The sequence below is a fragment of the Epargyreus clarus genome, unplaced genomic scaffold (assembly GCF_041222505.1).
Source record: "Epargyreus clarus isolate Ecla_fem2 unplaced genomic scaffold, WU_Ecla_fem_2.2 ptg000012l, whole genome shotgun sequence".
NCBI lineage: Eukaryota > Metazoa > Arthropoda > Insecta > Lepidoptera > Hesperiidae > Epargyreus > Epargyreus clarus.
The window spans coordinates 6317749-6340826 of NW_027332220.1; the positions used below are offsets into that span (position 1 = coordinate 6317749).

General features: G+C 32.8%; 2 protein-coding genes, 1 long non-coding RNA gene and 1 other non-coding gene across 6 annotated transcripts in view; 2 read left to right on the forward strand and 2 right to left on the reverse strand.

The window, feature by feature from the left end:
* The window catches only part of Rph (Rabphilin), a 73426-nt gene extending 59705 nt beyond the window's left edge, over positions 1 to 13721 (reverse strand). The window contains exon 1 of the mRNA XM_073078258.1: positions 13561 to 13721. Within this exon, the coding sequence (XP_072934359.1) occupies positions 13561 to 13628 (68 nt within the window). The 5' untranslated portion in view covers positions 13629 to 13721. The remainder of the gene's footprint in view (positions 1 to 13560) is intronic.
* LOC140746209 (uncharacterized) lies at positions 3811 to 4968 on the reverse strand. Its single transcript, XR_012102755.1, has 2 exons — positions 4729 to 4968; positions 3811 to 4549 (listed from the first exon to the last, which is right to left on the reverse strand). It is a non-coding gene; the product is annotated as an uncharacterized LOC140746209 (long non-coding RNA).
* Positions 5324 to 5396, forward strand: TRNAV-CAC (transfer RNA valine (anticodon CAC)). The gene has a single exon. It is a non-coding gene; the product is annotated as a tRNA-Val (tRNA).
* A 1263-nt stretch (positions 13722 to 14984) lies between the features above and the next one.
* The window catches only part of Rilpl (Rab interacting lysosomal protein like), a 42032-nt gene continuing 33938 nt past the window's right edge, over positions 14985 to 23078 (forward strand). For 2 of the 3 annotated variants that reach the window (XM_073078260.1, XM_073078261.1), the window contains exons 1-2: positions 14985 to 15387; positions 22283 to 22400. In XM_073078260.1, the coding sequence (XP_072934361.1) occupies positions 15088 to 15387; positions 22283 to 22400 (418 nt within the window). In that variant the 5' untranslated portion in view covers positions 14985 to 15087. The remainder of the gene's footprint in view (positions 15388 to 22282; positions 22401 to 23078) is intronic. The other variant, XM_073078262.1, reaches the window with a different exon arrangement.

Here is a 23078-nt window from a genome sequence, read left to right on the forward strand (position 1 = left end):
AAGGACTAAGCTGGAACGCCTCGGAAAAGTATATCTCCCTTACCACACCCTTCAAACCAGAACACAGTAGCGCTGAACACTGTTGTTGTTGTTACGTGGCACAGTAGTTACAATATTCGTCTGATAGCACAGGGATACAGGAACAATCCTAGGTTAGACAGATAGTTTTATGTATTCTGGGTTTCAATGTGTGAGGCTTTATTGATGTTTATAAATATTTAAGTACTTAGTTTATTTTATGTTAAAAATTCAAGAATACGATCCTTCTTGAAACTAAAGTTTGACGTTGTTCTTTATGAATGCTAATTAAGATATTCTAGTGTTCATTTGATACCCTTAAAATCAACTAAACAGTAAAGTACTAAATATAATAATTTCATAGCAATTACTTGCTCTAAAATTAGCTTTTACAGACAGATTAACTTGTTAAAACTGGTTTATAGGGTTGCGTATTAAAAGAGTAAAAACGGAACCATATTATTAAGACTCCTTTGTCTGGATACACATTTGTTATTTTTACAGAGTGTACCTATATACCTAATGGTGGCTGCTATAACAACAAATACTAAGAATAAAAAAATAAGAAGTTGGTGGTATTTTTGTTTAATAACAGCGCTTAGAGCTTTGTATTTTGGTTTGAAGGGTGTAATAGGGTGTAGTAAGGGAGATATATTTTTCCGCGACCTCCCAACTTAGTTCTCAGGGCAGCAACGCTTCTGTAGCCAAAGTTATATTCATGGGCGGCAGTACCCACTTACTATCACGTGGACTACATACTCGTTTGGTAATTTGCAAAACAAAAATGGACCTTAAAAAGTCAATACTTAAGTAATAGGATCCGAATCGTATTTCAAACTGATCCTAGGTGTTGTTTATTCCGAGTACTAATTAGGCTTTCCTCGTGTAAACTTGATACCCTTCAAATTCAATACCTACGGCAAAGTACTGAAGTCTAGGAAATAAGGCAATCGTAATTTCAAAGGAAATCTAAAGTATCTAAGTTTCTAAAGTGAGCTTTTTCAAGCATATTGTATTCATAAAAGCTATTTTATTTATTTTAGCACTAGATACTGGGAAGTGTATTTTAGGAGACAAATAAACATAATTGGCCAAGTGTGAGTCGAACTCGCACACTTAAGACCGTACCGAACTTTGATTTATTTTTATTTTTAGTGTTTGTTATCATAAATAAATAAATAGGAGTCATATGAGTAAATGCATCGTGAAGATGAACTGTTTAACCAAAGGTCCAATAAATTTAGCGAAAAACGCCGTAATATAGCGATTTCTTGTATGGCGACTCCCAGTTATTTTGGTTTTAGCGGCCATAGTTGCACATACATACAAAACATTTATAAATGTACTATTAATAATAGGCATTATTGTTTCATAGTACAGTGAGCTTAACAGAAAATTACTCACTAGTACTAATATTATCGATTTCATTTGCTTTATCGCCAGCTTTATATCAATTTTGCGCATGGCTAAAAATAGCGGAAGTGTTATCTGCCGTTGTTAGTGGTACATACACTCATCGGTTTGTGAACGGTCGTTTAGCTTCAATGGTACCATTGTCACACAGTTTTCTTTTTATTTTTAGGCAATTTTGAACTTGCCTCTCCACTGTATTAGTTGTTTAGAAGGAGACGGGCTTCCTGGTGGAAAGCAGTCACCGTCGCCTATGGACATTTGCAACAATAGAGGGGTCGTCAATGCATCGCCGGCTTTAAGTATATCCTTGGCTTAGTTTTACAAGTTTCATTAAGATATCTGGCTAACACGGAATTGAAACTGGAACCCGCCGCATATCTGACCGGGATACCACTAAGCCCCGCGAATGATATTCGTATAACACAAATAACTTTCCAAAAAAAGATTATACCTATATTTCAAATAATATTATATTTAAAAGCTTGCGGCTCTCGCGCTGAATCAAAGGAATAAATGGCTATTATTACGGGGATGATTTTGGAGTGGTTTTATTAATCCACTTGGAGCTTTGAAAGGTTTAAAAATTAAATTTCTGACATTCAGATCGGCTGTCCTTCTTAGCGAGTAGGTACTGCCTTGAATTATACTTAATTTTCCTATCAAGTAACCTTTGTACCAGTCAGAATGCAGTCTACCCTTTTACGTCGTCAACCCACTATTTTCCCACTGCAGGGTGCAGGTTTTACTCTTCTAATAATAAGAAAGTTCAGGCTATAGTCCACCGCCCCATGTACGGAGACGTAGGTACCCTTCATGTACCTTTGAGAACATTTTTTTTTATTATTTTGAATAATCCTGTCCGGATTCGAACCTCGCACCTATGTTTTTCTCCACCGCAAACATTTTGCCTCATATCAGCAATACTTTTCCTGTAGCATACGATATCTTACGTCAAATGGCTTACCTTCAAAGAACTTTCTCATATTAATTATAACATCAAGTTTATTTAGGTCAAGGTACAAGACTCTCATGATAATTGGGTCGATTTATGAAGATGTGAGAACTTCGTTACCAGATTTAAGTACTTTCTTGCTAGCAATAAACTAAATTACGCGTAAACATTATAAATACTTTAAAATTTACTACAGTGCATTGATGTGCAATAATAATAGTAGCAAATGCAGAAATACGATAAACAAAAGATAGTCATAAATAGATTTTAATTATTTAAATCACTTTCACAATTTTATGCATTATCTTATATATAAAATTCTCGTGTCACAATGTTAGTTACCGTACTCCTCCGAAACGGCTTTATCGATGTTCACAAATGCGCAATCGACTGTGCGAATTAAGTAGTCACGATTTGAAATAAATTCGTAAATTTTTGTATTTAATGAAAATAAATGTTTATTCAATAAATAGTCATCGTTATCTGGAAAAGAATCGTAATATTTTATTTTATCATTATGACATATTTAGTTCCTATCCCAATATGTTCTTTTCTGCATATTACTTTTACAAAATACTGTCGATGTTTCACATCTGCCAGGCGTCCCGTGACGGCTCACAATTTTTTTTTTATTTATATGGCAACACAATGTTTGCCGGGTCAGCTAGTAGACATCTATTATCATTATTTATTATGCAATATATAAATGAACGTTATTAAATTTAAATAAATAAGATTTAAATACCATTATGTCAGATTTATTCAAAATATAATTCAAACACTGCCATAGTCGAATAGCAGTTTTTTACTTTTATTTGTTACTTTACTCCTATATCTACGCACACATAGAAACAGCATGGCATGCCTTTCACATAAAGATAGTAACATATTATTTCCTTATAATTGGCTACTTGACACTTTTTGGGAAAGTGTTTTAATGAATTAGTATACGTATTATATACCTATGCCTTTTATTGATCACTTTTTCGACAAAAGGGCTATTCATTAATAAAAATCGAACTTCCTTTACGGTGAACGGAACGTCGCGTTATATCAGGCGGTCAAGTGTCATTTTGTGGCGGAACGTCATAACACTGTAAACAAACAACGCTTAGAAGAAAATTGAGAGTTATTTAGCTATTATAACTAAAATTTAAATAAATGACAAGTTATAAGACGTGTGCAGTGACGATGTGTACAAGTACGATCGTAACAAATTTGCTTATACAAGTTCCTAAACCCAAATCTCATAAACGTTAAAGAACTTGCAGATTCTTATATGTTTAAATCCTCTGTTTGCAAGCAATGACATTTTATACTAGCTATGTAAGAGAAGTATTATTGAAAAAAAGGAATAAATTTAGTAACTCTCGAGTGATTCGTTAATTCCAAATCATTGGAACGGGACGTAATCAAAACAAAACAGCAAGTGGAAGTATTCATATATTTAATATATTATATAGATGTCTATGATAAGAATAGAATTATAAGACGTCTATGAGAATTCTATTTTAAGGGCCCATTCTGTAATTAATAGGACACAATTAAAATATTTCATGACTGTGTTATTATTGATGGTGCATGTGCACTGATTAAGTTACAGGACTGTATAATTAAAAATACATGATTTGCTAATATTAGTATTTTATTAACCGATTTCTTTGTTTATTTGGTTTATATGGTTCTATTAGTGAGTACACACAGTAGAACTTTTGTATATATTTATCATATGTTACAGTTACAATAATTACTACAGATCACCTAAGCTAAATTTTTGTGCTGCTTGCGTGTCTGCTTTTCTTCATTACTAAAATTATTTTCCGTAACAAATGGATATATATTTTTATCACTGTCATTTTCAGAATTAAATGGCAATGCAATAATAGGAACTGTATGGTCACTTTTCTTCCTTCATCTTGTTGGGTAGGTTACGCAAGTAAAGAAGTACTATTTCCCGTGTACTTTACTTTATGTATTTCAGACTGGTGCCCACTTTCGAAACTTTTGGCTCCTCACTTCTTCTAGGCAGGACAGTCATCACATTTTCATTTTCATTGATGTACCTTGTGTTCAGGACAACTTTTACTTTTCATGAAACACAAGCTTGCCTTCCTCTTAAACTGCACATACTCTATAACGTCGTCACTATACGATTGTCGGGAAGATCTGTAAATATAAATATAACCAATTAATAACCTTAAAACAGTTCACATAAGAATATAAGTATATTTAAAAAAAATCTTAATAATTACTTGAAGACAACCTTTCTTCTGTCTGAAGTCAGTTAAGAAATGTTTTAATTGTCCGATATGATTAAATGTAAATATAAAGAATGTTTTACTTACGTTGTTTATTTGATATTTCCATAGGTTATCTCACGGAAGTTTTTGTATCCATTTTGATTTATTGCACTGCATATATGGATCTTCTTTAAGCAGGTTCACGCTATCAGCTTTAATATAGTATGGCTTCATTTCGGTTCACAACATAAATTCAACCAACTCTAACAGCAAACGATTTAATTATTATTTGTCTAGTTTGGTTTCGATGTAGTGACGTCACATGACATTTGAGGCAGCACTGTCGCCGTTTTGGGATTTAAAATCCACAGATAAAAAATCGAAAATTTCTTTTTAAAAATTAATATACTTAGAACGTATTAAAAAATAAACGAAATACTGCATAATTTATGTTTACTTATAAGCTATCATATCCAATATATTTCATATTTTATTGTTATAACTGTCAAGTACCCAATTGTGTATATATTTTTACCCTAAGAAAATAATAAATATTGTCTATAACTTTTATGAGGAAGTGTACTGGTGAAATCACGCGCGCAATACATAATAATAGAATAATAGAAAAAAAATGTTATAAAAATATTATTCTGTTGAAGTATATTAGAATGTGATCACAATTTTTGTACTAATACTTATCGTTTCCGTACTGTAGCGGTTATCACGTGTGCTTCACACGCACAAGGTCCCCGGTTCGATCCCGGGCGGAAACACTTTAATATTTTTCATCATTTTTATTAAATTTTAATATTATTATATTTATAATTTTTACTTTTCTCCCTACTACATTTTTTTTTACTTTACCTTTACTTACCTTCATACTTTCCCTTTTTATTTCAAAGTTTTGTTATTGAATGCCTATAAATTTTAAGTTATATGTCAAAATAATAATTAATTATTTTAACTTCAGTTTATTTTGATTTTATAATCAATTTTAATTATAATCAGTACACACACGGAGTCGGTAGCCAAGGGTTACGTAGGTATTAGGCAAGTCCCGACAAACAGAATAAAACATGCACTTAACATAAAATAAAGTGTACCAAGCTTAATTAACATTTAATTGACTGTCCGTCCTTTGTAAATAAAGTGTGAGACGTAATCTGCGGGCTTGTATTGTTATACACACACTCACACATACATTTTATTATGTATATAATATACCTCAGTTACATTTTTATGTATTGAGGTTATCTTTGAGAGAGATTTGATAAAAAGACCTACAATAAAACAAAACTTGTTATCACTAAAGAGTATGTATAACATCACATACATAAGTACGACTATATATTGAATACTTACAAAAAGAAAAATCGAATTCATATTCAATTCGTAGAAAGAAGGAAGTTTTCTGATAAAAAATAAATCTATATCTATCATAAACAATTCTTTTTATTAGTATAACAATGTCTTAAACAAATCGGCTGTTTAACAAAATATTGTCAAAATTGGTATAGGACGTCGATTTAAGAAATAAACGATTATTTTAAACGGAAAATAATGTTTTTTTTATATCTATTTCACAATATCGACTTTTACAAAACATTGTATTAGCATTAGCATTAAAGTCGTTTGTGATTTTGCTTGAAGTGATACACCCATTGTACCCCTTTCCGGCTTATCCACGCCTGACCTAATTACTATGAGTATGATAAACATATGATTTTATATGACATGTACGTAATAGGTACATACTACGGTACTTGAAAATAGTTCACGAAGTAGTTTTCGCACAAACATCGCTAAGCCGGCTTTTCGTAGAAGCGCTTCTCCACAAAAAGGTTTACGATCCCTGCTAAATGGGCTGCATTTGAACTGCAAATGGCGCGTGAAAGCAACTCAAGGAGTTTGGTATACAATACACTAATCCGCATTAACTGCTAAGCTCTTTAGCGCTACACGGAATCTATAGCGTTTTTTATAAAAATGATGTAGAAACTAGACTAAAATGGAAAATGGTCACTGTCACATGCCTATGGACATCTAAAATCTAATTGGAACTAAAATTGAGATCGATCACATGTGCATGTTACCCGTGAAAATGAATTAAGTGGTACCGTGGGGTGTGTTAAAAATACGAGTATATTTTTTTAAACCAAGTTGCAATTAGATTTACACGATGGATATTTTATGGGTTATGTAGGCACGATTCCCATGAATATTTTCGTATTATTATACATTATTATGTATATTGATTTAGAATAACTTAAATAAATTAGTTATTTCAACGGACTCTAATATATTCATACATTTCAGGTAGGATTTCTGTGCTGATGCATATAAATCGCTACCATTTAGGTCAAATGGAATCTCTTGGGAAAATTCAATTTCAACGAAAGCCTTCGCATGTTGGTCTACCTATGTTTATAGTTACTTTGAATTTGGTTCGGTTTTGCATTATGCTTATCCAATATTGCCCCGTTACAAATTGCAGTAGCTATCAACTGTTTAAACAACTGTAATTTTAGAGCGCTTTTCCACTCGCGCGTGTTTGTGCCCGTGTCTCAGTCGCATGCGTGTCATTTGCATCTTTTAGTCACAGTATAAGGATCTGTAATATTTGTACTTTGCTTTCGTTTTGTACGCACACGCATACGTATTCTGAAAAGACTGCAGCGAGTTTATTAATATGTGCGTGAGAGACGCGCGTGTATAACTTAACGCGCGATAGGAAAATCACAATAGTTCCTTTCTGGACGTTATCGGACTCAGGTTTTAACACGCATGCAATTTTATGAGCCATGCGTATGTTAGGAACTGATTATTTTGCTCTAACAGTCAAGACAAACCACGTGAGTAAGTAAACGTGCCCGAAAGGTTTCTGAAACATTTTTAAAGATGCGTTTAGTCTACCAAATTGCTTTGGAAATGCTTCCCATTCTTAAAAGGATATCCGTGCCCAGTAAAGTAGTACCTAATAGATTTATAATGATAGAATTGTAGTGAAGGTTGAGCGATTATAAAATAATGTTGCAGTGTGGTTCATTGCAAAACTCAATGTTATTAATATATTTTTGAGACGAAAAGAGCCTTGGGCAAAAGCTACAGAAGCAATGACCCAGCAAAAAGGTACATAACCGAATCAGTATATTATAAAACAAAGAGCATTGTGGAAAACGATCCCTTGTTCAACCATGAACCCTTTTAGTTTCAAATGACTACGATTTTTTGCGCAAGGGACAAAAGACCATCATTTGTCGTTATTTATTCTCGTGTTATCAATCTTGGCTGTCAATTCAGAGGTAACCCGGATTTTTGGGGCTGTATGTGTAAATGTATTTCTCCAAATACTTCCCTATGTATATCGGAATTACATTTAGAATAACTTTAAGCTGGTTAGGAAAAAATATACAAATCACACCGTATGGGCCCCAGTTTCGGGTCAAAGAGAAGAAAATCAATAATTTCTTTGTCTAATGAAGGCCAGATCTGGAATTTCATATCGGTAGTCAAACATATAATGTTCAAAAACAAATACAAGGTTCACGACGTACGCAGATCAGGTTCTGGTAAAAACAATCCACCACCAATGCATCCAACATAAAAGTGTAAACGTAGGCGTAATTTTCTTTTAAACAGTTAGAAGTAGTTAATTAGCGGTAGTAGTATGGTGGTGTATATTTTTTGCATCTGCACGCATCCTTTGTGGGAGGGAGGGTGGTAAGTACTGCATGGTTTATAAATATATACCATCATACATATTAGTCGCGGAATATTGCGAAAAAGTTTCAATCCTAACTTAATAGTTAAAAAAATCCTAATGGCGAATAATATAGCATTACACTCTACTCTAATCTACTTTCCTCTAATCAAAGTGTCATAAGTTATTTTCACGATCAGCTGTACAGTGAGGCGTTCTCGTGACTATGATTTATAGACTCTGTTATCATGATATATGAGGGATTCAGTTACGGGTATTTTATATATTTTCTTCCTCGAAAATTTTACTTAATACACGAGACATACGAGTAGGACCGATCGATTGTACAAAAGTTTGCTAACGGTTTAGGAAAACATCGTGAGGAAATCTGTATGCCTGGGAAAAGTTCTTGAGGGTGTGCTCAGATGAAATTAATCAGAGAGTGTGTGTAAGGACCAATTATCACTTGACACTTACACCACGTTGGCCTTAAAAGGAGACTCATGCCATGCCATGCCCAGAAGTGCGATGAGAACGACGCCACTGTCATTGAAGTGGCATAAATAATCCAAAAATCAGCTCAATCGGTTAACTGAAGTATTAAAAAAAATCTTGCAAGGTTTTACCCGTACCTACTGTTGACATAATGAAAAGGCTGTAAAAATAGTATCGACCCCACAAGGGTATTTTACATAAATGGAAGTAAGTACGTGATTGCAGTTCTAATGAAAACAACAGGAAACGGATGTTACCGTGCCGATAATACGAACGTCACCCCGCAAGGGCGGCGTAGCCTTGAATTTATTTTTAGAAAATCAAATTACCCTTTATCTAAACTTTTTCCTTGTCGACCTACAAACCTAATTTGTCTATGGAAATCGGGTTCTGAAACTTTTGTCTTCGTAATTCAAATTAGACCTCACCACTGCCATAAATATTTCTACCATGTAGCAGCAAGAAGGATTGCTTCAAAATATATTGTGATGTATGAAACATAACTTAGTCCACGGGTTTAATCTGTGACTGACTTCATGTCAGAACTCCTCTATGTGGAATTGGTGATAAACATAAACCATCTGCGTGGCCTGCCTATTAAGCTTCAGCTGTTACTTGATACTTAGTCAGGCGAAAATCTCAGTTATGAAAAGAAAATGTTACCATTATAAAATACCTATACAATTGTATAGGTACTTCTGATGTTATATTTATATGCGAGTTCGCATTCGGCCCGACAGTTTCACCGTTCACGGACCGTCAGGTCTTGCTGTTCTCATAATGCCAATCAATCTGACGGCCCGACCCAATGTGCAGTAGGTATAGTCCGCGTAAAACTGATATATCTGAATATAGAAATGAATCGCGTCGCCATAGCTAATTGTATGACAACACATGCTCGCAACAACTTCAGAGGGGACTAGCAGTTTGGCACGGACTACACTTTCAACGGCAGTGTAGCAAAACCGAATATAGTATTTTAAGGTTACAGCTATTTCTGACATTTTTTTACATTTTACTGTTGTTACTAAGAACTTGAAAACGTTATTTAATACTTAATTAACTTTTCTAGTATTTTGATAAAAGGCAAATTATAAGAATCTCGGAGATAATCTTTAACTAATTGGGGATCCACGCACTTAGCTGTCGGAAACACATAATTTTAATTGTATCTCAGAGTTTTTTAAACTCAGAAATTGAATGAGAAAATATGCAATCCTTCTTCCCAATAAATTCTACATCGTCCACGTGTAAGCTGGGATATTTATAGCGTCTGCAAAATAACATTTATAGGATAATCATGATTTATAGAAGTTATTCTAACCTGTTTTGTATTATTCTCGGACAGAAATGATCTTTAATTTTCTACTGTTGATGTGAAACATCTATAGCCGCACGTAAAAAATATTTCTGGCGTGGCGACGATTACCTTTAACTACATAGACAAATGTTCTATAAGGGACAGAGCTATTAGAACAATGTGATAAAAAAAGACAACTAGTGTTTGACCTTGCGTTTCAAGTGTACGCAAACGTAAATATTGACCATGGAATATAGTGACCAATGATTACTTCAGTCAAAACGGGACATCGATTTTTTTATGTCAAATACTTTTTACTTGAAAAAATATAGTTAGAAATAATAAAAAACACGCTTTTATGATAAAATTAACTAAAAAGTAGAAAATAATTTTCAATCTAGGAATCATTTAAGGAAAAGTAAATAGTATAATTGTGCAAAAAATGTGGGGCGCTTTATGAAAACTGATAAATGGAGCACCCCATGTTTTTTTCACAATTATAATATTTACTGTTACTTAATTGACAATGGCAACGGTTCATTTCGGAGACAACGGCACGAAGCATCGAAAAAAGGGACTGTCCCGTTAAAAACGGGACGTATGGACGTATATTTCTCATTGATACTCATGCTTGTCAAAGACAATGAAATAATGGAACAGAAGGTAAAAAATGTCCAGAACTGTCGATAATAGTTTTAGTACATCGTTTACGTAGAAATGTTATAGTACAGTTTAACTAAATAAATTATTATTATATAAATATATAATTTGATGAAAGAATGTATCTATACAGATGTATCGACTGGTTTAAAATATACGATTTAAAAATTGTTTATATTTATTATCGTATATTAGTAAAGATTACTCACTCCTAACAAGAAAATGTACCCAGTTTTGAGAATTGAAATAGTTGCGTAAAAAAGTTTTGCCACGTCTCCGTGCTAAAATGTCCCTAAAATATTTGAAATAATTATTTATCTATTATGTAAATTACGCAGTATTAGTTATTTATTTGTAAATTTTCTCTAAAAATGTTTTTATTTGTCAAGAATTCAAAAAAAACTTACTAATAAGCCGTTTGTGGCTTCATTCAATTTCAAGGCGGCGAAGTATCTTTACTAATTTATGTTTATTATTTTCAGTTTTATTTTACACACGACCATTAATTGCAAAGTTGTGTACATTTTATAAATGTACTAGCTGACCCAGCAAACATTGTGTTGCCATATAAATAAAAAAAATGTTAAGGGTGAACAACCCTTATCACTTAAGAGATATGAAAAATAGATAGATAGTAGCCAATTCTCAGACTTACTGAATATGCATATAAATTTTGATGAAAATCAGTAAGAGCGTTTCGCAGGAGTACAGTAACTAACATCGTGACATGCGAATTTTATATAATCTTACCGTGGTCTTTTTGAGGATTAATTTCTGGCTATACAAAGATTGTTTATTAAATCATGTTTAGGTTAATTTATTCAATTAAAGAAATTTTAAAATACCGTATACTATCCTATATAAATTTTATGGTAATATTTTTTATTATTTACCACAGATATCGAAGAAAATTTAGAGATTAGATACAGAATTTCCCATATATCGATTTTATTTTATTAAAATAAACTATAAAAAGTTATATTTTGACTAAAACACACTAATATAAAAATTAAGCAGTGGGATCTTAAACTATAACATACACGTATGAACATCGTGAGCTTCAATAAAATGTCACTTCTGTTCTGTTGATCTATGGTCATAGATCAATGAAAATTTTTTCATTGATCTATGACAGTTCAATTCAATCAATGAAAGTTTTTGTCAATGAAAGTGATAAAGACGCAAAATGCATGGTCATGCATTTTGCGTCTTTATCACTTTCATTGACAAAAACATACTTTGTCTCTTTCTGGTTACTCATGTAATCATGGCGGATCGAACACGAAAAATAAACAAAATTTAATAATTTCTCTTCATTTACGTGTGATAGGTGATTCCATGAATCTTGTTTCTTTTTCGAGCATAATTTTTGCATTTATGCATTTCACAAGAAGGCATTTTGAGGCTTAAAATTCAAAATAATGACGTTTAACGTGTTCAGTGACATTCGTGTGTATTACTACGCCGCGCGAGAGCGACTGGAGTCGTTTTAACTCGTTTTACACCACTTGACGTATTTTGTATGTTTTAAGTATTGCCCGCTTATTTTTCTGATAATAAAATGTCTGACCGTGATAATTTAGAGAGTGAAAGTGATCAGCCTTCTGCAAAGAAAGCAAAATCACACTATGACACACCATCAAGTCATCAGTAAGTTAATTATTTTTTATAATTAAAGTATGCATTTATCTGTGCATTAAGCACGCGTATATTTGGTGTGTTTTGAGCGCCAGCAAATGTAAAATCTACTATCTTGGTAGATTAAAATTCACATAAAAATCATTGCATACAATGTTTTTAAATTATTAATTAATTTTAATGTCATTCTTCTCAGAGAATAAATTTATTAAGACTGACAGAATTGTATTTCAAAATCAGCTGATGGCGTGCAGCGCACGAAAGTTTTTTCTTATTTGTTATAAATATGAACATTAAAAAATTAATTAATTTTTCTAATCATAGTGGTATTTATTGTGAAACATTCATTATTGATACTTATAATTTACGATTTTAGTAATATATTGAAATAACTAGCTAAGATTCTTGAGTTTACTAATATATTGGAGCCAATTTATTTTTTTCTGTATATTTTAATAACATATTTTTTATAAATATTTCAGAACCCAACAATCATCACAGGGGTCACAAAATATTATTATTGAAACTGGACGTCACCAAGATCAGTTAAACACAAGACATACTATTAATGTTATGTAAGATTTTGTAAATCTAATAGTACCAGAATATATTGAAATATATCTGGAAAAAAATCGTAATATTTTATTTTATCATTATGACATATTTCGTTCCTATCACAATATGTTCTTTTCTGCATATTACTTTTACAAAATAATGTCGATGTTTCACATCTGCCAGGCGTCCCGTGACGGCTCACATTTTTTCAATATTATATCACTATTTCCGCTTCGTTTAAAGAAGAAAAATAAAATTAATAATTTAATAAATTCTGTTCCATTTCATTTGTTACAATAATTACAGATGTCTTTATTACAACAGTGCTCGCATACCTTAAGCTGAACTTTTCGTAGTAACTTTTAAAAGTAGAAGTTATACTATACTAACTTTATCAAAAATTTAAATAATTTTTAATGTTCTCTTTCCTCATCGAAATAAATAATTTCCAGTGTGATTAAATTTTAAGACAGACGAGTTGAATTTTTTTTAATATAAACTTTTAAACGTAAACAAAACTATCAGATTTATTTACGAAAAGTTTCCCGCCGTGTTAAACTTTTGATAATAAGAATGGGTAAGTACTTACTTGGCGCGTAACGATAATTGCCGATCATTAGGACATACGAACTTGTTGGCTTTATTTTGATAATTCATTGCACTATATTTAAAAATAAAAAAAGTACGGAGCGATTTTGGCGGGAAGTGTAACGCCGCGCGTTCCCGCCTGTTGATTATTCCCAACTGTTGCTTAGCTTCACTGCTTCGCGTGGCGACTTCAGTTAATCGATATTTTTACGCTCCTGTATAGCAATATGCTTAACTGTTTCATGTTTTTCAATAATTACAAAAGTTATGGAATACTTAATTTTGTGATTTAATAATTGCGTCATTTAATTAATCCATTCATACGTATATTAAATTATTAATGTGTTTTTACATATTATAATGATTACATGGAGTTGATGTTGTAAGTTATTCTTATTTTTTTCATTGATTAATATTATGTCATTTTTTAAATACAATATCAATAACAAATACTTTAAATAATTTTAACTTATTTTTATCAAAATAGATCTCATTATTCCGATGAACTCAAGTTTAATTCGTTATTAACGTTTCGTTATAACTAATGTTATTATGCTATTTTATCGCGATGTTAAGACAGAAACAGATGCACAACGACTTTAGTGTGTAAATAAATTAGTAATAAGTGAAATCAAATATTCCCTTACCTTATAATATATATGTAATACGTAATAAGTACTTATAATATTTACGTAAAATAAGACTGGTTAAAAGATTTTTATTAAGGTTAATTTTGAATTATGTAAAATCATAAATAACATGTTATGTACTATTGAAAAAAGTTAATCAATATATTTTACTTTTACAATTTGATTGCTTCATTTACATAATTGTTTTTGTTGAAATGTTTAAATAATTAAAATATTTTATAAATTAATAAATAAATAAACAATAATACTTCCACATTTAACTTTTATGTTATATTGACCAACTATACTCATTGAAGAAATACTTTATAATTTATTTTCATGTTTTATAGTAATTTTTTTTAGATGGTTTATTTTATTTATGATTTTTATTTATGATTTTATCTTTTTTACTCTTGATTGTATATATTGTTAATTAGAAATATTTTGTATATATTTTAGCTTTAATAATTTCTTGTTATTTAGTAATAAAATTTACTGTAAATGATATAAATAAATTTAAAAAAGTAATTTCTACAAGGAAAATATATTTTGTATTACGTGTCTTTTCGCTTAAATGTTCTTTGATAACTTGTTTTCATTAATTCTAATTTTATAATATAAATAACATTGAAATGAATCAATCTTCTTCGCAAGAAAAAAAACTTAAGATTTAAGTTATAATGTATCTTAAGTATTAACGATTTATTATTACTATCGATGTTATAACGATAATCGTTATCAGACCTGTAACGATTGTGTTATTATTTTCCCCACCCTCTTACTCCAACGAGTTTGACATTTCACTTTTTCAGTAATGATGGCGCACTTGGTAAAGGTGGATAGTTTTTGGTAACTGTGTGTATAATTTGTGCGGTGGGGTGAAAATAAAGTGAGTTTTGATGCCGTATCACAGGCGCTTCTCCGCCAAGATGACGGATTACGACGACGAGGTGACGGTCGTCGATGTGTACGATCTGGCGTCGGATATTGGAAAGGAATGCGAAATAATTATCGAGAAATACGGCCCTGACGCCGTTACAGCTCTGCTGCCGAAGGTAATTAATGCACTGGAGTTGCTGGAGAACTTGGCGGTGCGTAATGAGAAGGAGAACCAGGCATTGCAAGAGTTAACAGCGAAGATATCCCAGTTAGAGAATGATAAAATTGAGAAGGCGGAGTATCGACAGCGCTTCGAAAAGGTAATTGTTTGAGGTCATTGTTATTCGGTTATTGAATTCTAAGTAGTGTAGTGGCGAGCTCACGAAATGTTCGTTGTTTCGTCATGTATGAATGTATCAGGTTTACTTGCAAAACTGGAAACTTAGTCTGATGTGTATTGCGCGACATTGACATCACAAATAATTGCTCTTTGAGTCAGCAGGATGATTAGAATTTGTAATACTTAGTTATTTTTTATTTGCATGAACTTTTTACGCCAATAAATGACTGATGTAATGTAGTTTTTGTTGAGGTGCAAATGTCTAAGTGTTTGGAAACAGTGTATTTCTTTAGTATTGTTTGATTATGTTTGCGTGATAAATACGTTTAGGGCACATTTTACAATAATATAATTTGATAAACTTATAAATTGGTGGTGATATGATATAACAGATGTCTGAAATGTAGGAAAATAGTGTCGAATTTTCTAGCTCTATTCATTGTTATGATGTTGTAATCATGTTTCAGTGTGTTTAGTATCACACAATAAGAGCGACTTTACTTTATATTGTTTGGTGCAATTTAGTATTATTTGGTGATATTTAGTTCTATTATATTAATTTCTGATTATTTAAGGCAGCATTTCTTATTTATTTTTGGTAAACTTTATGAATATGTTTATACAAAAGACTTTAGAAATATTCAGTTTCACTATATTTTACTCTTCATATCTCGGTTTTTGAGAAAGGGTATGTTGGGGGTGCTGTTGAGTGTTTGTAAGGCACACTTATATAAGGTCTTTCTACTGAGCCCATGAGAGTAGCAATGCGTCTGTGGCCAAAGTCATGCAGGACTAATTCAATGTAGAATGTTGATTTCTAAAACACATTAAAAATTTAATCAATTGTGGAACTGGCATACTTGAATCTTTAAAAAATCTTTCAAAGGTATGTGAAATTCACACTTGGCCAGCACGGTAGACTATAACCTAGTACTTCTCATTCTGATACTGAGACCTGTGCCCAGCAGTGGAACAGTGATGAGTTGATGATGATGACATGAAGGTTGTATAGTGTGTAGCAAGTTTACATTTATTTGTGTTATGTATGTATGGTATGTATGTATGTACTCAAAACATTACAGTTGCATATTCGCATCTAACACAGCTCCTTTGTACTCTCAATAGAATAATTGGACTGATCATTTCCTGCACACTGTCTTGTTGTGTGACGGATGTTAGATCTTAAGTACAACTCTTGTTAAAATACTGCATTTACACTAGTGATGTAATAAATATTCAAAATTGCATTTGAAAATATTCACATAATTTTTGACATTTGAATTCATATTTGTATGAAACTATGCATATGTTTTAGAAATCAATGAGAAACATTTTTTTTTTCTGTTCTTATTAAACTAATTATAATATCCAAAAAGGCTGAACTAAACTCTAAAGACAAAATTAATTAGGCACCCCAGTTAACATCAGACTCCTACTGAAGGTTCGCTACATACATGTCAGCACCCCTGAGGACAAAATGGAACTCCTTAGAAAAGTGTGTCTCCCTTACTACAACCTTTAAGTCAGATTACAGCCAAGCTTAACACTGCCGTTATTATGTCAGGAAATAGGTGTGGTTACAGAGTTGCTGACAGAGTTGAAAGAGAGAATTCTACCACCTTCATGACAGTTTAGTTGCAGTCGTAGTTTTTCATTGTAGTTAAAACTTTTTATTATCTAGACCATATTGTAAGGAATTGAAAATTATACATCCATTGAATCAAAAGTGCATAAATTGCGCCAACGAAAAGTAATAATAAAATATTGTTGTACTACAAAAAAAATCATTTTCTTTAACAAGTATGTCACATAATCCTTGATAAGGTTATTGATAAAACCTAAAATAACAATCAATATATGCACAAATATAAAATCAAATGACTGGTAATAATCACTTAATTGATTTTTATATCTTAAATCTACATCTGATATAACCTTTATTCTTCTCGTTAAAGACTTGAGCTGTTACTTAACTCATAATCGTGCTATCATTAAAAGAATCTTCTTTCCTGAACTTAAGTAGGATTTAATTTAGATAAGATTTTTTACAAGTTAAATTAACTTTTAAGGCTCGATCATTACTACTTATATTTGTGGTTCGGTGGCACCACCACCACACATATTTCTCCCTAATAACAGTAGTGTTAAGCACTGCTGTGTTCTGGTTTGAAGGGGAGTAAGGGAGAGATAATTTTTCGAGGTGTTCCAGGTTAGTCCTGAGGGGTAGTGGCGCATCTGTGGCCGACCTCAGGTAGGAATATCTAATCGTATCTGGGGTTGATTACTCCTGGCCATGGGCACAGTAGCCATTTACCATCAGGTGGACTGCATGCTTGTCTGCCACTCCTATAACAATAAAAAAAATTACAATGATTAAACCCAATAACACAGTTAGTTAGTATGACAAAAGTAGAAATTGGCATCAATGATATAACGGTAACAATTGAGATTGTTGTCTATTGTGGCAATGAAAACACTTAGATTGTCACTGATTGGCAACTTGATGGAATTGTGTATCAATCTACATTTGCCATTGTGTTTTACAAACAAGCATGAACTGTATATAAATATTTATGTTTAAATAAAACAGTAGATCTCCTTCAGGCTAGTTGAGCGGTTAACATTGCAGTCGCGATTAGGAGCATAGGGCTCAGGACTTTAGAGGCTCTTACTGCCACAAAAGCAAAGGCAGCACCCAAAATAATCTTACAAAAATTAAATAGTTAATTTGGCTATGTCACAACATTCATGTGTTAGTAACTTCACAGGACCAAATTAGGTCAATGTAACATGATCGCAAAAGGGGAGCCCATTCAGCAATCGATCGATTGATTGGTGTGGTAGCTTCGGTTGTTCGACGAACACCGGCCGGGAAGACGACGATCGATCGATAATTACACGTATAGACCATCCATCGTTTATTATGGATCACTATCTGCAACAGTAGCCTTTGAAAAATGTTCGATGTGGGTTAATTCATTCTATCATTCATTGATGTTTTCGATCGATTAATCGATTCTATCATCGATCGATGATATCGATGCACGATCAATTTATTGGTGTGTGGACACCATGCGCAAAAGATAATTCGAGGTTTTTAGCTAAATCGATTATAAGACAAATCGAGGTAGCGTAGAAAAGTACTATATTTAAATACTTGCAAAAGTAATGTATTGATAAAGTGGAGCATAGCGCCTATAACCTTTTGAAGGACTGATAACAAATTTGAATGTTACCTTGCTCTGTATAATTGGAATATTATGACTAAACGAAGCAAGATTTGCCTAATCAAAAACGTGTAGCAATTTATGAAAAATATATTTGCGTAAGAGCTGCATAACACGCGCAGGTGATTTAACAAATATTTAGGGTAATAAAACTGTTTAGTGTCTGTCTAGACTATTATTACAATGAGGCAATTATACAATTTTAGAATTACAAGTTAAAAAGTGTGAAATCACCTAATATTATGTGGTAACTGAAGCCCGCAGAGATATTTAATTATCCTAATAACATTGGTTTTTACATTGGCGACACCTGTGCTGTTACACAGAGGACTAATTTTGAATGCAATCAATTCTTGATAGGATCGGAGTGTATTCCTACCTCTGAGCATTAAGTTGGTGCTCCAAGTGTAATTTTCTACCTTTAAAACAACTATCAGTTAACACATTAAATGTGACGTGGCTCTTGCCTTCACAGTTGATGCTTACAATTTCTACCACTTTTAAAAATATTAGGAGAGTGAATTCACATGGGCAGTAATGCAATCTACACCTTTTGTTTTTTTTTTTAATTAACCATGGGCAAACCTTCAAATGGTACCCGACGACGTGGGAGCGACGCCAGGTTATGTGGGATTCTTACCGCACTAAAATCCCCTGAGAACTCCGGGATCTCCGACGGAACGCAATCGGAGTTCTCCAAGCGCGATGCCCCGATCGGGCTCTGCCCTGGGGGAGCAGTTTTCGCTCCTCCCGCACATTTGGTGTAGACGCTATGCGACTACACATACCGCCGTCCTTACCCGGATCGCTTACTGGACGGCTAGAGCTCCCACTGTTGCCGCCCGCCCGCAACCCCGGAAGCCCCCTTTTAGTCGCCTCTTACGACAGGCAGGAGTTACCGTAGCCCTATTCTAGTCCCGGAATTACAGGGACAAATGCAATTACACCTACTACCTGATATCCTTCTTACCAGTAGGACTACCTGAGAATACATGGCCAATACCTATGATGTATGATGGTGGTACACATCCACAGCTTAGGCTCACTAAACTGATCGCTTGATATTTAGTCGTATTTGTTATGTCTATTTATCTATATAATATTTCGTCCAGCAATATTACTATTATCCGTAGCACCATCTGATCTGTAAAGGTATATTATTATAACTAATTCGCTGTCTCCTTGACAAGATCAATCGCCTCATTTCAGAGCACACCTGGGCTTCTTTATCCAGGATTTATATAGTCAGCCTCTAAGGATTTATATTCTCCATTATGTGGAAAATATGCTCGCACTATTCAGCCTTTACTTATGTAAAGGCTGAATAGTGTGAGCATATTTAAAAAAAAACAATTTACTAGTTATTAGTAAATTGTTATTTTTCTTTCCTCTAAAAGTATTATTTGTCTATTTATACCAGTCACAGAAATAACAACGCTTATAAATGAATTTAACATGTGTGAATGATATCTCTGCATCGAAAAGAGCTAGATTTATGTTTAGATTACGTTATGTTTCATGAAAATTTTCATTTAACAAAGTTTTTAGCGTTAGCATTTAAACTTAGAATAAACTTATTCAAATTAGATATCCAAATTGAAGTTAGACTCTCTATTTGCCCACCTGTTTGCGTCGGGTGTTAAAATATCGGAGAAGGGAAACTAGACAAGCGAGAGACTATTTGATGATTTTTCTAAAATCCTGATTTTGGGAACCATAGATTAGTAAAAATTACTCACTCCTAACAAGTAACCAGTTTTGGCAATTGAAAATGTCACTGTCATCTATTATCGTGTTTGAAAAATATTTAAAAATGTAGTTTTTAGATCATTTACGACTGAAATGATATTTCTCCGCACTTTTTCTTCGACTTTTGACGACTCGTGTTTTTGCATCACTTAACTGTACATGTCGGCATTGTTCCGGGTAAATTACACCATGGCAGCCATTAAATGGCTGACACATTTGTCAGCCGTTTAAGCTATTTAATGGCTTCCTTCAATTACAAGCCGGTGAGATCTATCTATGTTGGGAGTATATATGAACCTATTTCTCTGATTATGTTAGCACTTCCTAAAGTTACTTCTGATCACAGTTTATAAGCAATACGTATCGCCCTCATCGTTCGAATTAAAATACCTGTTTTAATATCTCTCGTTTCAGTGCGTGTCCTATTTTTTCCCGAAAGTCAGATCCGTACCTGCTTACCTATAGGTTATGTTAGGTTAAAAGGAACACAGTTTTTATTTACGACTACTCTCATATCTTATTGTTTTTGTTGAAAGAAATGTGACGAATTTGAAAATTTATACTAAAACCCCGGCTATTTTGTTCAAAATGCGAGTAAATTAAAAATTTTCAATATTATCTAACAGCAAATTTGCAGTTACTTAATTCTCAAGGTGGAAGTACTAAACGAATTGGCAATCCGCGGGATGGAAAACGAGACTTGGAATGAGTTTAGCTTATTACCTGGGAGCGGTCGACTCCCCCAAGGAATGATGTCATTGCCTTCGTTATACCAATACTGTATACCTAAAGTACGTTTTATAAAGAGACAGTCGTAAAGCCTCCAGTTAGTTGGCTTTACCGAAATATTTTACCGAAAGGTTTTACCGAAATTTATCGTAAATTTTAGTCTAGTAGTGGTAAACTAGTTTAGCTTGCAGTTGATAAGGTAAGCGGCCACCTGTAACCAATTCCATATAGAATGGGGCTTCTAAGACTATTACTTATGACTTGATGACTTTTCGCTCCCGAGGTCGACACTTCATGTAAGGTCGCCTAATAATTGATGTATGAGTATGAATACCTATGATTCTACGTTAAAAATAGTATAGGTAAAATGTAGGTGTATTTTTTTAGTTTTCGGTATTTCATTAATTCGTTTCATTAGGGAAGTGTATTGGAGTTATGTTCAGACCTCCCCAGTTATTAGGAGACCCATGCCCAGAAGACGGACACTTAAGTTTGCACTCTATTAAGCCTTTAATTTATTAAACTAAATAACTTTAGATTTATTATCGTAGGCTAAAATGTAGCACCATCTGATCTAATAAGAAATACCTATATAACTTCCTTTTTGTGGTTTCCTAAGTATAGTAATTAATTGGTTAAATTATTCGGCTTTTTGTCCCAATAGATATAATTATGATATTTCATACGATTCATTTATCCACGTTAATGAGTGTAAAGCTATTATACAAAACATTAACATAATAAAAGTAATTCATATTTATAAAATTAATACATCATTGTTATTGTTTAGTCCTTGAAGATAAGGAGTGGATACTAATTTGTCTTATATGTACTTAAAACTAATTATGTGACATAATATTACCTAGAAGTTATGAAACTTAATACAAATGATTGTAACCTATATTCAAATTTAGGAAATATGTAGTATTGCTGCAATGTTTTTAGTAAACCTGATGATAACTTGTTACATGGTCATTATTATATGATGAACTCCAAATAAGATTGAAGTCCTACTTAAGGTACTTAAGGTCACTTCCCGTGAGGACTAAGTTGAAACGCTTCGTGAAGTGAGGGTGTCTCCCTTACAACGCTCCTTAACATGGTATCATAGTCATTGAGACTGCTATTTTAAGGCAAATATTATTATTTAATATTTTTTGTTTATCATAGGAAATAGAAGCGATCGAAGAGCAATGGCGGACCGAGTCAGCAGAGCTGGTGACGGCAGTGGCGAGACTACAGGACGAGAACAAACGACTCAGGCGGACAATTAACTCTCCTGCTGATGGTGAATATCAATAAATATAATTTTATAGTGTTGTAATCGACATGCGATCTAAGTAGTGCTTACACTAATACGGTCGTAATTATTATCGATAATAAATCAATTGTATGATTTTTGACAAATCTGTAAATGCATGTCATATGTTTATGTAGGTATCTACGAGTATTTATTCGAGTCTTGATCTATGAAAAATTGGAACGTCATCGGAAAAATGTTAATTCTTTCTCGTGCGTCGGCCCTTATTCTGTAAGAGCCAGTGTTTAAAACTTATATATTATTGAATTTTTTTTTGAAAGATGAACATTTGATTATAAATTATTATTGATAAGTGTTTTCATCAGGCTTGGAATTCTCCCCATTCTGTTTGCACAAAAATCTTTCTATCAGTTACCATTAACCTATTTGCCGTCAAATAAAATATTTTATTACGACGTTTCTATTAAATGTTTATGTAACGGTTGCTCTTATATTGAATACGCGACCTTGTGGTGGAATTGATTTTTCAGTTACCTTTCGTTGTCGAACATAATCGTCGGTATCGTGAGTCGTCACCATTCATACATGTATTGAATTACCTGCCCTTATGCTAATCCAAGTACTTTGAAATAATATGTGTGTGTGGTTGTAGATACTTTGGAGGGTAGAATATCTATGTTACTGATCATTATATTGGGACAAATT